The sequence below is a fragment of the Somniosus microcephalus genome, chromosome 22 (genome assembly GCF_052327205.1).
Source record: "Somniosus microcephalus isolate GS21.2 chromosome 22, FLI_Smic_1.0, whole genome shotgun sequence".
Classification (NCBI taxonomy): Eukaryota; Metazoa; Chordata; class Chondrichthyes; order Squaliformes; family Somniosidae; genus Somniosus; species Somniosus microcephalus.
The window spans coordinates 41,494,189-41,507,824 of NC_141008.1; the positions used below are offsets into that span (position 1 = coordinate 41,494,189).

Consider the following 13,636-nt stretch of genomic DNA (forward strand, 5'->3'; position numbering starts at 1 on the left):
CACAGCACTGATTTTTATACCTCTGGTTCCTTCCAAGTTATCTCATAGAACACTGGCCACATCAATGAATCTGCAGTGCACAGACACATAATGTAAGCAAGGATCTGATCACTTAATAATGTGATCAATATGATGTGAATATTAAATGGGACCACTTCTTCTGGTTAGTAATTAGACTTCGATTCCAAATTCCAATACAGTATAAAGGAATATTTCATACTGGGTAACCAATCAAAATATTTCACTAAATTCTAAAACATTCATTCAATTTAATTAAAAGCAGAAAGCTTTGTTACCAAAAGCCTCCATCACAGGGTTGGAGTCTAGTACTCTCTTTTCTATCCTTTCCACATTTTCTTGGCACTTTACAGAAGTGGACGAGGCAGCAACTGTGGCAAAGTAGTTCATAAGGCACCGTGAGGTCCAGGTCTGCAAAAGGGACATTTCATCAATAGGCATGGTTATAAAGGTTCGAAGCTGGTTTCTGTTGAACATCTCCATTATGGATCTTGAAAACATGGCCATGTAACAAGCAAGCATTTTTGCTTGGTTGTGTCCTGGTCATTTTCCTGCCTTGTAATTTTAACAGAAAAATTATGCGCCCAAATGCTGGAGCACTTAAAATATTGGTTTTCATAGGGTGATCAGAGATTTGCTACCAAAACACTATTGAAAAAAATAACAAAATTTGGAACAACTGCATCACGATTATATGCCTCATTACTGAGGAAGGCACAGATCAATAAAGCCAGTTCAGTGCAATCCTACTGTACTCATCACTTTTTGTAGTGATCAGTTGCTTATAATGATCAAAATCCATTTTCCAAAATCACATCCACACCGGTTAACTTGTGGATGCAGGAGGTTTGTTTATTTGCGGATCTGACTACATTCCTCATGTTGAGTTCTTACCTTTCCAGCACCACTCTCCCCACTGACTATTAGCGACTGGTTAACTGGTTCAATGTGGCTCTGTACATTCCTGAAGGCTTGTTCAGCCACTGTGAAGATGTGCGGTTTCAATTCCTGAAGAATAGAAAGACTTAATCTCGACGTTTTTATTATTTGTATAAAACAGACACTAAAGTAGTAAAAAGTGAAAAGTCTTGAATTATTACTACTGTAAAACTGGTAAGTTTACAGGTAAGCGAGTACAAATGTGAACGTGCAGCTGCTGCTGAGGAATGCATCTCTGTGGAGATCAAATTAAGTTTTCTGACCGCATCATCATCATTAGACAAATTAATTAAGCTGCCGTTCCCATATTCTCAACATACATGGCCTGGGAACCAGAGGGATTGCTCTCAATTATTCAACTTTAAAGGACTTAGCTAAATAGTCTGAGCAAATTCATGGTCTGGCCATAGCGTACATCACATTGAAGAAATGGTCAGAATAAACTGGACACAAATTAAATGCTAATTTTTGATTATATAGGTTACAGAATTTGGAATCAATACCATTGCAATCAATTACTTATTTCAAGCACATTATATGACTAAAGCACCAAGTGCCACTCTGTACTGGAGTTACCTGTGGCCGAGACGCAGTGTGGTATTCCTTCATCACGCCAGGGGAATACAAGTTAGACAGAGGCTGGAATGGGTTAAGAGCCACCAGCGTACAACCTGCATTGGTGTAAAACACACTGGCCGCATATCTTGCCTGCAGACATTTTAAAACTGGGAGACAGGGGGAAAAAAAAAGGAATGATGTTCACTGTTCAATTTATGCAGATTGCATGGTATTAAAAATACTGTGAAATCTAATGTATCATGCCTTTTATTTTGAACAGAGATTTGTTGATCCAAATGGTTTAGATTATAATCCAGTATCTGTAAAGAATATGTTCATTTAACACAAGGTCCCTTTGTTTACCCAGCATCTCCATCAGCATGTACTTTGGCCTCTGTAATTTGGATAATCGGACTGCTAATATAATAATTACCCAACCTTGAAGTTGGATAATGAACAAAGGCAGAAACATCACTTTGAATTTGTCAAATTAACACATACCTGTACTTCTAAAAGTAGTTCTGTTGAAGGGGCCTTATCCTTAAGTTCACCAGTCTTTCTCAGAAGACAAATGGATCTGTGTATTTCCAGACATGTCTGATTTCATATTTACAGTTTTACCTCACCCAAGAATATGTGCCTTGCTCTTCCATTATTAATACATGAAATACTGTCATACATTAAGTATCAGAGTCATACTCAAACATCCCATATTTTAAAAACCAAGTATGCCACAAAAATCAGGTCACGACCCAATGTATTAGATACCTGTGGCAGTTGTCACTGGGTTGACTTTAGTGAGGTCATCAAACTGGTGCAACTCATCTTCATTAATGAGAAAAGCTTTTATCTCCTCCTCAAGTGTGTGATTCAATGTAGTGTGATCTGAAGCCTGGGCCTTTTTGAAGCCATTAGTCTGAAAAAAGAACCACAAGACATTCAACATGTAGTTGATGGTACAAGGACTAGGGGACACAGATTTAAGGTTTTGGGCAAGAGATACAGGGGGGATGTGAGGAAAAACGTTTTTACGCAGCGAGTGGCGAGGACCTGGAACTCGCTGCCGACGGAAGTGGTGGAAGCGGAGACACGCAATGTTTTCAAGGGGAGACTGGATAGGCACTTGAGGGAAATAAACTTGCAGGGCTACGGGGTTAGAGCGGGGGAATGGGACGGACTGGATTGCTCTACAGAGAGCCGGCACGGACTCGATGGGCCGAATGGCCTCCTTCTGTGCCGTTATGACTATGAACGTTTTCTAGAACATGAACCCTTGCTTAATTTTTATTGCCAACTAGTATTCCTCTTACTGGAGCTGTAAACAATGTTTGTTACAGTATGGAAGTTATACAATGTATTTGTGTGCTATTGCATTTGTTAGATTACCCTCAGGTGTGCCGCACACTTAAAGTGAACAGAACTTGTAACCTCAGTCCTAATTATTTAGGAACTCCAGTTTGTTTTGCTTTTGGTGAAACAACCCTGGTCAGTGACACAGAATCTAAAATCTACAAAGAAAGGATAATAAATCTGGTAATAAAAGCAACTCCGTGAAAAATAGAAGGAAAGTTATAATATAAAAGAATGTAGAAAAATAGCATTGATCGCTGCTTCTGTGCTTTGCTTACATAAGGAGCTGGGGGTCTGGGGTTGTGCAGTTAGTCTAGAACACGACTTTTCAACTCTGGGGCCTCAGTTCAAATCCTGCTTAGAGGAATCGTTCATCTCATCATTCTATCTGCTGGCTGTAAGGATCCTCTGTGGGACCACAACATTAAACTGTCCCTAAATAGGCAATCTCTTTCAAAGAGAGTACAGAATGGCTGGTGTGAAACATTGGGAATGGTCACACCGGTACAGCAAGAGGGTGCTATCCGGAGTTTGGAGCGGAGATAGAATTAGGAGGGAACTACAAGTGACCTGGGAGTGGTTGATGTCGACATAGGGTGCCAACAATGAAAATACTGCATCATTCACCGGCACTGAAAAACCTCATATTGAAGGTGGCAAAATTTCACAAGGACCAAATGACATTAAAAATAAAATCATTCCCCTTCCACCTTGTCCTAGACGATGGTAGGAAAGCAGACACTAAAATGATCAATTCTTCTCGGTAGGTCAATCATCCACATGCACCATATGGAATTCCCAGGTTCAACCCCGAGTTAGCTAATCTCAGCCAGGGCGATACAGATGGGGGAGAAATAAAATCGGTAAGGACTTCCAGTCTTAAAATGGTAACCTTCTGGAAAAACCAGGTGCATGGATGTCAGGTGAGGGAGGGCAGAACTAGCTAGACAGGGAGGCTCCCTATGCTTGTTATAGCCTGCTGAAACGCAGGGTCAAGACTCGAACACTCACTGACCAGACTTGCATGACAAATGGTCACTTCAGCAATGTACAAGGGCACAATGCCCCCATGGATCTATGCGTTTGTTTGGGGGGGGGGGGGGGGGGGGGGTGGAGGTGGAAGAGGGGGCAGAGAGGTAGAGAAATGTGAAGAACAAGTTTGTTCATACCTCACGCACACGTTCATCTACTCCTCCACCACCAGCGCTGGCTTAACCATTTTAAGCACTGTTATGCCTTGCTTTCCTCAATCCTCCTACTGCTCCAGGATCATCCTGGGAGGACAAGAACAACACACTGCACTTTCTCCCAGAAGATATCATCTCCTCAGACCCAACCCTTCAATACCAACTGCAAAGGGCTCATGGATTTCATTGCTTTCAAGATTGAGACGATCTGCCTCTACTGCTACTTCACTCTCCTCTCCCCTGCTGTTCCTGACCTCCCTCAGTCTCTCATCCACCCTACTTCAAATTCTCCAATCACTCTGCGGTTTCTCTCCCATTTCCACGCCCCGCCCCATCTCATCACTCTCCAAGCTCATATCTTCCATGAACCCCACTTCCTGTGCTCTTCCCCACTCAATGACCCCTTGCCAACACTGGGTTTCTTTCATCAGGCACCAACCCTCTTCTTTTCAAATCCAACTTCCTCATAAACTCTTCCTTTGGCCCATCCATCCTCTCCAACAACCACACCAATCTCTAACCTCCTTTTGCTCTTCAAGGTCCTCAGGATATGTCATCGCCTCCCAGCACTGTGCCCATCTCCCCCCCGCCCCCCCAAAAAAAACTTTGAATCCCTTCAATGCAGCTCTTACTCTGCTCACACCACTGAGACTGCCCTGGCCATAATTACAAATGACAACTTCTGTGATGACCACTGTGCTTTATCCCCCTCAACCTCTCCACAGCTTTCGCCATGATCGGCCACACCATTCTCCTCCATTGTTCAGCTCATTGCCCTTGTGGTTTCACCTCTACCTGTCCACATACAGACTCGCATCTCCAGCAGTGGCTTGTTCCTGGTCAGGCAGCATCATCTCAGAACTCCCCGCAAGGATCGGTCCTGATCCCGCCCCCCCCCCCCCGCCCCATTCTTTAACTACAGACTGACAGCATCTGCATTCACAGGTCAGCTGCTACATGTACGCTGATGACACTGAGCTTGGCCTCTCCGTCACTTCTCTCGACTCCTCTGTGCTGCTAGACAGCTTATTTGATGCAGAGCCACAGACGAGTCACTATTTCCTCAACCGAACATTGGGAAGTGTAAAGTCATGACCTGCACACCACCCTCTCTTCTCTCCCCACCACCCTGCCCACCTGTTGGTCAGCGAGACCATCTCCGGCCATATGACAAGATCATGCAAAACCTTGGCATCTTGTTTGAAACAAAGTTGAGCTTTAAACCCATATCCATCACCAAGACTGCTTATTCTACCTCCACAACATTGCCCGTTGCTGCCCGTACTTCACCCCACTGCCACTGAAACCCTTATGCACACTTTTGTCACCTGCACTAGATTTCTTCAATATTCTTTTTGCTGGCCTCCCACCCTCCATAAATTACAGCTGGTTACAAAATCAGCTGTCTGTACCCTGTCCCTCGCTAATTCCCACTCGCCAGTCATTCTCATCCTTGGTGAGGTACTTTGGCTCATTGTCATCCAACACACAGAATTTAAAATCCTCATCCTTTTATTCAAATCCATCCATCCATGGCTCTCTTCCCCAACCCCCACCCCGCAATTAACTCTGCAGCCTCCTCCAGCCCTTAATCCATTCCCGCACCCTTCAATGTTCCGGCTTATCCTTTTTGTATATTCCCTCCTCTCCATCCCAGCATTGGTGGCAGAGCTTTCAATTGTCTGGATCCTACATTTTTAGAATACCCTCCCTAAACCTCTCCATTTCTCGCTTAACTGTTAGAAACCTTCTCAAAACCCATCTTTTCAACCACAGTTTAGGTTCTCTTCTACCATGGCTCATAATTTCTTTTATCTATTTTCCCCCTCCCTCCTCCCCCAGTAAAGCACTTTGGAATGACCCCTTATTGTGTCAAGGCTTCTGACTGCTTGAGATATCAAAGTAGAATTTCACTTGGAGTTAAGCTATTCCATTAAGTTATTCTGCCCACTAACCTCAAAACATGTAAGATTTTTAACTGTTTCATCCAGACTGAGAAGCCAATACTTCTCTTTATAAATTCTATACACCAATGATAAATTTGTACAAGCAATGGTTAGACAGCATACAGTGTAGATTAATTCAGATGATGCCGGAGATAAGAAACCAGTTATGAAGAGCGGCTTCAGATGTGAAGGAGATTATTACCACTGAAGCAGACAAGGCCAAGCGATGTAATAAGAATTTTTTTTTTTTTTTTTTTTTTTTTTAAAACCATGAAAATGTTTTAATAGAGTGAAAGGGAAAGACAATTTCCCTTTATCAAGGGTTATCAATTTAAAATCGTCAGTGAGAGTGAGGAGAGAAGGGTTAGAGAGATATAGTTGGAGTGTGGAACGCACGGTCACAGTGGGTTGAAGTAGAAACCATTGCATTTTTAAAAAGAGAAACGTGGATAAATATTTGAAACAGGAAGGTACAAAACTTTGGGGACACAGCAAAGCAGTTGGATTAGATTTAGACTGTTCTAGCACAAACATGATGAGCTGAATAGCCTGCTTCGATACTGTAAATATCATTGGTTCTATAGACTTCTAAAGATGCAAAAAGCTTCCTAGTTTCTGGCAAGCATCAGGTGTCTTTCAGGCAATTCCCAAAATATTCTGAATACAAGTTCAACATTCAAATTAGTTTCATTTAAATGTTATAACAACATTTATATAGTGGCTTCTCAAGTTGAAAATTTCAAAACACTTCACACAATAGTATCACTTTTTAAGTGCAATGACTATTGTTATGTAGACAAGTCTTTCTACAGCAGCAAAATCCAACAGATTTTGGGATAAATGACCAGTTGTTTTTGGCAGTATGGTTGAGGGAAGACGTGTTGGCCAGAACATAAAGAAAACTCCCTGATCATCTTCAAATAATGCCAGGGGGCCATTGGAACAGGCAGATGGGACGTCAGTTTAACATCTCACCTCCTCCATCATTGGAGTGAAGTCTCAGCCATGGATTATGAGATCCAATCGTGGCACGAGGCTCAAAGCCACAACCTTCCAAACCAGAGGCTCGAGTGCTACCAACCGAGATAGGCTGACAGCTGAAGTTCGATTTTATTACCAACCTAAACAGAAATGACTTGACAGGAGATGTAAACAAAATATGTGAAATGGCACTAGGGAAAAGTGTAGGGGGAACAAATGAAGGCTGTAAAATATGGTTGCTTCATCGGCATAAGAAAAAGCACCAACATAATAGAACTCAAATGCACTCACTGCATTTTAGTTTATTTTAAAAAGCCGTGTAACCTCATACACCCAGAGGTGTAATTCCTCTAATACCTGAATGTCTGAAGGGCAACTGGATTAACAGCCACAACAAAGGGCAGAATTAGTTGCTATTCTACACACTGCCTCGAAATAGGGGCAGCCTCTAACTCAAGCAGCGTGTACTCGAGCAATGGTTATGTTGGGAACAGGGCCGTGCAGTGGGTCATCTACCAGCCTTTCACCTCAAGTTCAAATCTAGCTCAGAATGATGGAATGAAAGAGCCCCCTGTCTGATGGCTGTAAAGATATCCGACATGAATGAGTTTAGGCAATCTCAATCCAAGTTGTAGTAAGCGTGAGAAGCGCAGCACAACGTTTTTCCAAATTTGGTAATCTCACTCAGGAGGTCCAAGGATGGCTGCTAAGAGATATGGAAATTGTCACAAATGCAGAAGGGGGTGCATTTAATGAGGCTAGAGCTCAGGCACATGGTTAGAAGAGAGTGACATAGGGATGCTAGATGCTTGTGCCGGATGTCAAAAATGGAAACAATTTCCGTTTCTCAGCATCAACGTTCTTCATCCTGATGAGCACAAGAGAAGAATAGTGTTGATTCTTTGTTTGGTGGTCTGTTGTTTGATGGTCTGTTGTTTGATGGTCTGTTCATTGCCATATTGATCAAAGACCGCAAAAGTATAAGTTATGCTGGATCTGCCGCGACTTAATGGCCCAGAAATTCGGGTCTCCACGGGTGAGTACACACGGGGTACTCACCCGTAGGCCCTATGGAAGTGCCGGTTTCCTGCATGCACTGCGCATGCGCAGGAAACCGGCACTTCCGTTCCCCTGAACGAAGGGGTTCAGAGTTCGAACGCGTGCGCAGGAGAGGCACCGCGTGCGCATCGAACTTAGGTTTTTTTTTGCAGGTTTTCCCGGGAGGGTAAGTCTCCAGAATTTACATATTTAGAAAGCAGGCGTAAAGCCTGCTTTTTACAAGTGGTGAATTAATTAAAATTAAAACATTTTTTCCAGTTTTATTATTTTTAAATACTTTAAAGAAAGGTAAGTTTATTTTTAGCCCTGTTAGAAAATAAAATTATTTTTCAAAAATTTAAATTGTTTAAAATAGTTGTTTCATTTAATTTATAGTTTATTTTAAAAATGTGACTTTTTTTTTTTATTTATTTGAAGATTTAGTGATGTTTTGGGGCGGTAGTATTTATAAGTTTTGACAGCTCTTCCGGTCAAACTTATGAATGAAGCATTCCCTGCTCCGATTGGCTGCCCATGGCCCATGTGATCCCAGGGGACGCATCGAACTAACTGCGCCCCTGGGATACGCAAGCACTGCGCGCCGGCAATTGGAGGAGGCCCAGGATCGGAATTCCACAGGGGCCCACAGCTCAACGGCTGGCGCGCAAGGTAAGTGCAGATCGGGGGCTTACATCCGCGGGAAGCCCCCGACCCGAATTTCTGGGCCAATGTTCTAGTCATTTTAATACTTCCTGATATCCCTCCATCATTGGACTAGTAGAACAATTTGCATTTATATAGTGCCTTTAACATAGAAATACGTCCCAAGGCACTTCGCAGAAGCATAATCAAACAATAATGGACTGAACTTGATTCACAGAAACCTGATTGTAAATATTCAAGCATGGAGTTGCAGGAAAGATGGGAACAAATTTGGGAGGTGACAACATGTTCAAGAACTCTGGATAAGAAGGGGAGGTTAGAGATGTGGTGGTAGTTTGCAATGGCTCAAAGGTGGATTTTTAAAAAAAATTAAAGAGAGGGGCGATGACAGTGGTTTTGAAAGGGAGAGGGACAGTACCAGAGGAGAGGGAACTATTTACAATGTCAGCAGGTATGGGGGCCAGGAAGGGAAGCTGAGTCAGCAGTTTTGTGGGAATGGTATCAAGAGAGCAGAAAGTGGGTCTCATGGACAAGATGAACTGAGAGGGGGCACATGGGGAGATAGGAGAGAAACTAGAAAAGGACACCAGTTCAGGGCTAGGTGAGCATGGGGAAGGGGGTATGCAGCAGAGACACCTGAACAATGGTCTCAAATCTTAGTGACAAAGAAGTCTCAGAGTTCCTCACACTTGTTGGACCCACAGATTTTTAAAATCAGTCTTAGCCTCTATTTTCCACTATTGCAGCTATGCGATCATCTCCTACAGCATCGTGGTGAGTCATTCAAATGCACATCCACTCCAGCACAGCCTTCTCAGTTACTCCATGCACATCCAATTTAATTACTCCATATTTATCCACTCCTGTAATGCCTTTTCAATACTCCTACCAGCCAATTTCAAGTACAGCTGACCCCTCCGCTTCAATGTCTTATGCTCAATTTTCTATTCCAAATAGTTTCAGTACATTTGAAACACTATTAAGTTATTCCACATTTCAGCAGCGAAATACAAAACATCCTTCATGCTCATTTGACTTACACGGACGATAACAAAAAAAATCAATTCAAGCACTTTTGTCAGTAAATATATTTCGTGGCTTTTATTGCACACAAGGGTCAATGGATTTTATTGAACAGTTAGTGTTCTTAGATAGAACAATCTCCATCTCTCCAGAGAACATCTCTGATGAGTATGCAGATGCATTATCGATTAGAAGAATGGCTCTTTGCATTTCTGGAACAACAGGATTACAAAATCCGTTTCTGTCATTCATCCAGACAATTCTGAGACGTACGGATTACACCAATCTCTTTCAAAACTTTAATGTGGCAGCAATGAAGGTTAGCAGACATTCTATTTGCTCAGACAGCTTTAAGAACAAAACTTCTCAATGAACAGTGGCAGTTAGTGCCTGTCACAGTCATACTGCAGTTTGAGATTAGGAATGCATTTCTAAAATAAGGCAAAACGTGGTTTCATCAGTTACAGATTTGACCCTTCATTTTCAAAAAACGAAAAGGCTCGCCCACTTCCAGATCTGCTTCAAGCTTCTCATTGGTTGCATATATCGGACACATTTAGAGGTTACTGGAAGTGTTTAAACATGGAACCATTCCAGCATTGAAGTTATTTGACCTTATCATAAATATATCTGTATTCCTTCATCGTGTCTTTGGATACGTCTGATAAAATTAGCTTCGACACCTTTGGCGAACCATAATGTGTTTTCGCAAGTACTAAAAGTTTGTATTTTGGCTAACATCTTCAGTTCATTTTCTGCTTTCTTTGCCTGTTCAGCATTTCTAAAAATCAGCCAGTGCTTGTTCCTCTAGTTTTTGCTTTTAAATTAAAAGTAGAAATCCAACTCCCCCAATGATTCAAATGATAAATGAGGGACCACACAGATCAGGTTTGATCCCAGGTTCAATTCCCAGTGTGTGCTGAGTTAGTTGATCTTAGCCTGGAAGGCAGTACTGTAATTGGCTTGATCACGCTGGGTTATGAAAAGTGAAAAAGCAACTGAAATTAGCCAGGAGTTCCTGATCACTCCCAAATAACTGGGAACCACCGCTAGAACCTACCTGGTGAACTTCAGGCAAGGAGAGACGGAGGCTCAGCTGCGATACTTCATGCTCAAATAGCCTGCCGATACTGGGCTCACACATGAGGAACAGCTGCTTAAATAATATACTGGAAGCCAACTGGCATCCAAGGATCCATACCCCAGCAAGGAGCCAAGACCATCAGGAAGGAAAAGAATGTGGGGATGGGAACAGAGCACACCAAAAAACAGAAATCTTCTCTCGTACAAATTATTAGCACAATGAGTTTCACTTCTTTTTGGCACTAGTTGTGAGGTGATAAGGACTTCTCAAATGTGACTGACACTACAAATAGAGCGAGGATAATCAGTGCCACTTCCAGCAAGTTTTATTCTACAAATATCTTCCACTGCAACTCTGTAGATGGTATACATGTCTAGGATTCAGGAGATGTATTCACACAACATTCACATTTCTGCTCCGAAAATTCACTGAAACATCTGTCAAGTTTTATTCCAATAATGCTAACAGTTACAAAAGCAACTTAAACATTTCTGGGGAGAAAAAAAAAACGACTGCAGTTCAATCTGGGCAAAAACTGGTCAAACATCTTAAGCCCTTACATATATTACTAAATTACCAAATGATTAGATTGGTATTTTCTTCTCACTTAAGAGAACAATTTTTTTACAATTGTCTCAATGCATCACCCAAAGAACAAATACAAAAATTAAAAGTTACGGTTATTGATTACAGCATGGAAGTTGCTAGTGTGAAATCCAAGCACTGCAACCCAGGCATTGCTCACAAGTCAGGACAGTAACTTCAGTGTGCATGTGGCTGCTGTGAGTCATTTCCAGCTTGCTACTTTTGGAACAGAAAACCCACAGCCCACTCTGAAACAATTTCGAGAAATCCTACTAATGACAACATTACATTTTTCAACAGGGTGGAGTTAGACGCAAAACTCAGGGTTCGACCGTTTCAATAAAGTCAGACTGTTTCAGTGGAGGAGATCCTAGGAACTTTGCCGTGCCCACCAGGGATTTAATGGTTCAACTATCACCATCAGAAAAATTTCCCCCATAAACACCCCGACACAACCTTTTCAGGAACCTATTATTTCCACTGTAAAGTCAAATTTAATTGATGTATATAATTTCCATTTCCAACACTCAGAAACTGTTCTTTAGACTATGAGGGAATACCCACATTGAATAGGATTCGATCAGCATTGTAAAAGGCTGCATGAAACTACTCAAATTCCAGCAATGCAAGCCAAAAAATCATCGAATTGTGTGGCTACCGCTCCCAGTCTATGTAAAGCAGAATCCACACTACCCACGATAAAATATCTACGGTGCAATTCAAAGGTTCCAACATATATTCAAGGAATCATCAGCACGCTCAGGGGATAGTGTGCAACTTTTTCCTTAATGAAATGCACTCTGCTTTATCATTTCTATGATAGAGTCACAGCAACAGGTTGCTGGCGAGGTTAAAATCAAGTATCTGCTGCATCTAATTTCTCCTCTTTTAAAAACCATATGTCGTCCATATTTCTCCTTTCCAGAAGTGAACATGTTCTGCAGGAGTGTATTTACACTATTGCCAGCCACCCCATCCGTATCTCACATAATTTCTCATTCTTCAGGCGTGAGTCGAGCTAGCAAGCTATACAGTTGTGGCAGACATCATAGCTTAGTTGAGCCTGCCCTCATCTGACACCCACACACATACAGTTCCCAGCAGATAAGGGAGAGTGAAAGTTGGTTTTGAAATACTATGAAAATTCAGATGGTATTGTATGAGCATCGTCCCATCAAGAGAATGGATTAGTCAGGAAACTTGGATGATTTTTCCCTTCCTTATCTGGATTTCTTGAGGTTAAATATAAAAGCAACTATTTGAACCATTAACAAAATGTGCTGTTAAAATAGCAAATTTGCATCTCAACATTTATAAATGCCAGTTTTGTCTGAGAAGTAAATGTTAAAGAAAGACCCCCCATGTATAATTGTCCAGGTGACATTTTCTACATTCTTCAGGTGCACCTGGAGAAAATCATAGAAAATGTTACCTTCTAAATAAAACATGCTGAAGTGCCCAATAACCAAACAAATCTGTTCTGCAAAGATCAGGGAAAACACAAAGCACTGGTCCCACCAAAAGTTCGGTTTTGCTCCTACCCCATAATAAGTGGAATATCAGTAATATGCTGAATGCGTGAATTGGAAGGAAAGTCGATTAGAATATGCCCCTCAAAGTGTCTAAGCAGGCCAATAAAGAGCATTTATATAAAGTCTCACATCATCAGAGCATCCTAGTGTACTCACGGTTATGTAGGCAAACAAGACAGCCAGTTTGCACACAGCAAGTCCCGTAAATGAGAGGAGTGACCAGCTCATCTGTTTCTGGTGGTGTTGGTTGAGGGAGGAATGTTGGCCAGCACATCAGCAGAACTCTTGCTCTTCTTAGAATAGTGCCATGGGCACTTGAAGAGGCAGACAGAGTCCCAATGCAATATCTCATCCAAAAGATGACCCCGTTGACAATGCAACACTCCTTCAGTTGTCAGCCTATTGTGTGCTCAGGCTCTCGAGAAGGGCTTGAAACCTGAGCCAAGCTGAAATTTGAAAGGCAAGGAAAAGCAGACGAGACCATCCATAGACAGGAATTACTGCACTGGAAGGGAAAGTAAGTCTGGCAGCAAGATCAGGATGACACTATGGCTGCTCCAGCACTGTCCAAGAATGCCTACCAAGAATGTGAATTCATTCCAACACAGAACTAATTTCTGTACAACAGCAACAAAAACAGTTGGGAAGAGAGAGTCCAGCCCAAGATAAGGAACTGGAAGCAAGCCAGATGTGCGGTCACTTGTTCCAGATAGAGTGGGAAATCCAAGAGCC

The 13,636-nt window shown here is 42.1% G+C and overlaps 1 protein-coding gene across 2 annotated transcripts in view; it reads right to left on the bottom strand.

Moving 5' to 3' along the window:
- myo19 (myosin XIX) overlaps positions 1-13,636 on the bottom strand; it is a 43,195-nt gene that overhangs the window by 28,116 nt on the left and 1,443 nt on the right. For both annotated transcript variants that reach the window (XM_085964501.1, XM_085964500.1), the window contains exons 2-5: positions 2,284-2,431; positions 1,534-1,682; positions 913-1,026; positions 297-429 (exon numbers count right to left, since the gene is read on the bottom strand). In XM_085964501.1, coding sequence (XP_085820627.1) covers positions 297-429; positions 913-1,026; positions 1,534-1,682; positions 2,284-2,431 — 544 coding nt within the window. The remainder of the gene's footprint in view (positions 1-296; positions 430-912; positions 1,027-1,533; positions 1,683-2,283; positions 2,432-13,636) is intronic.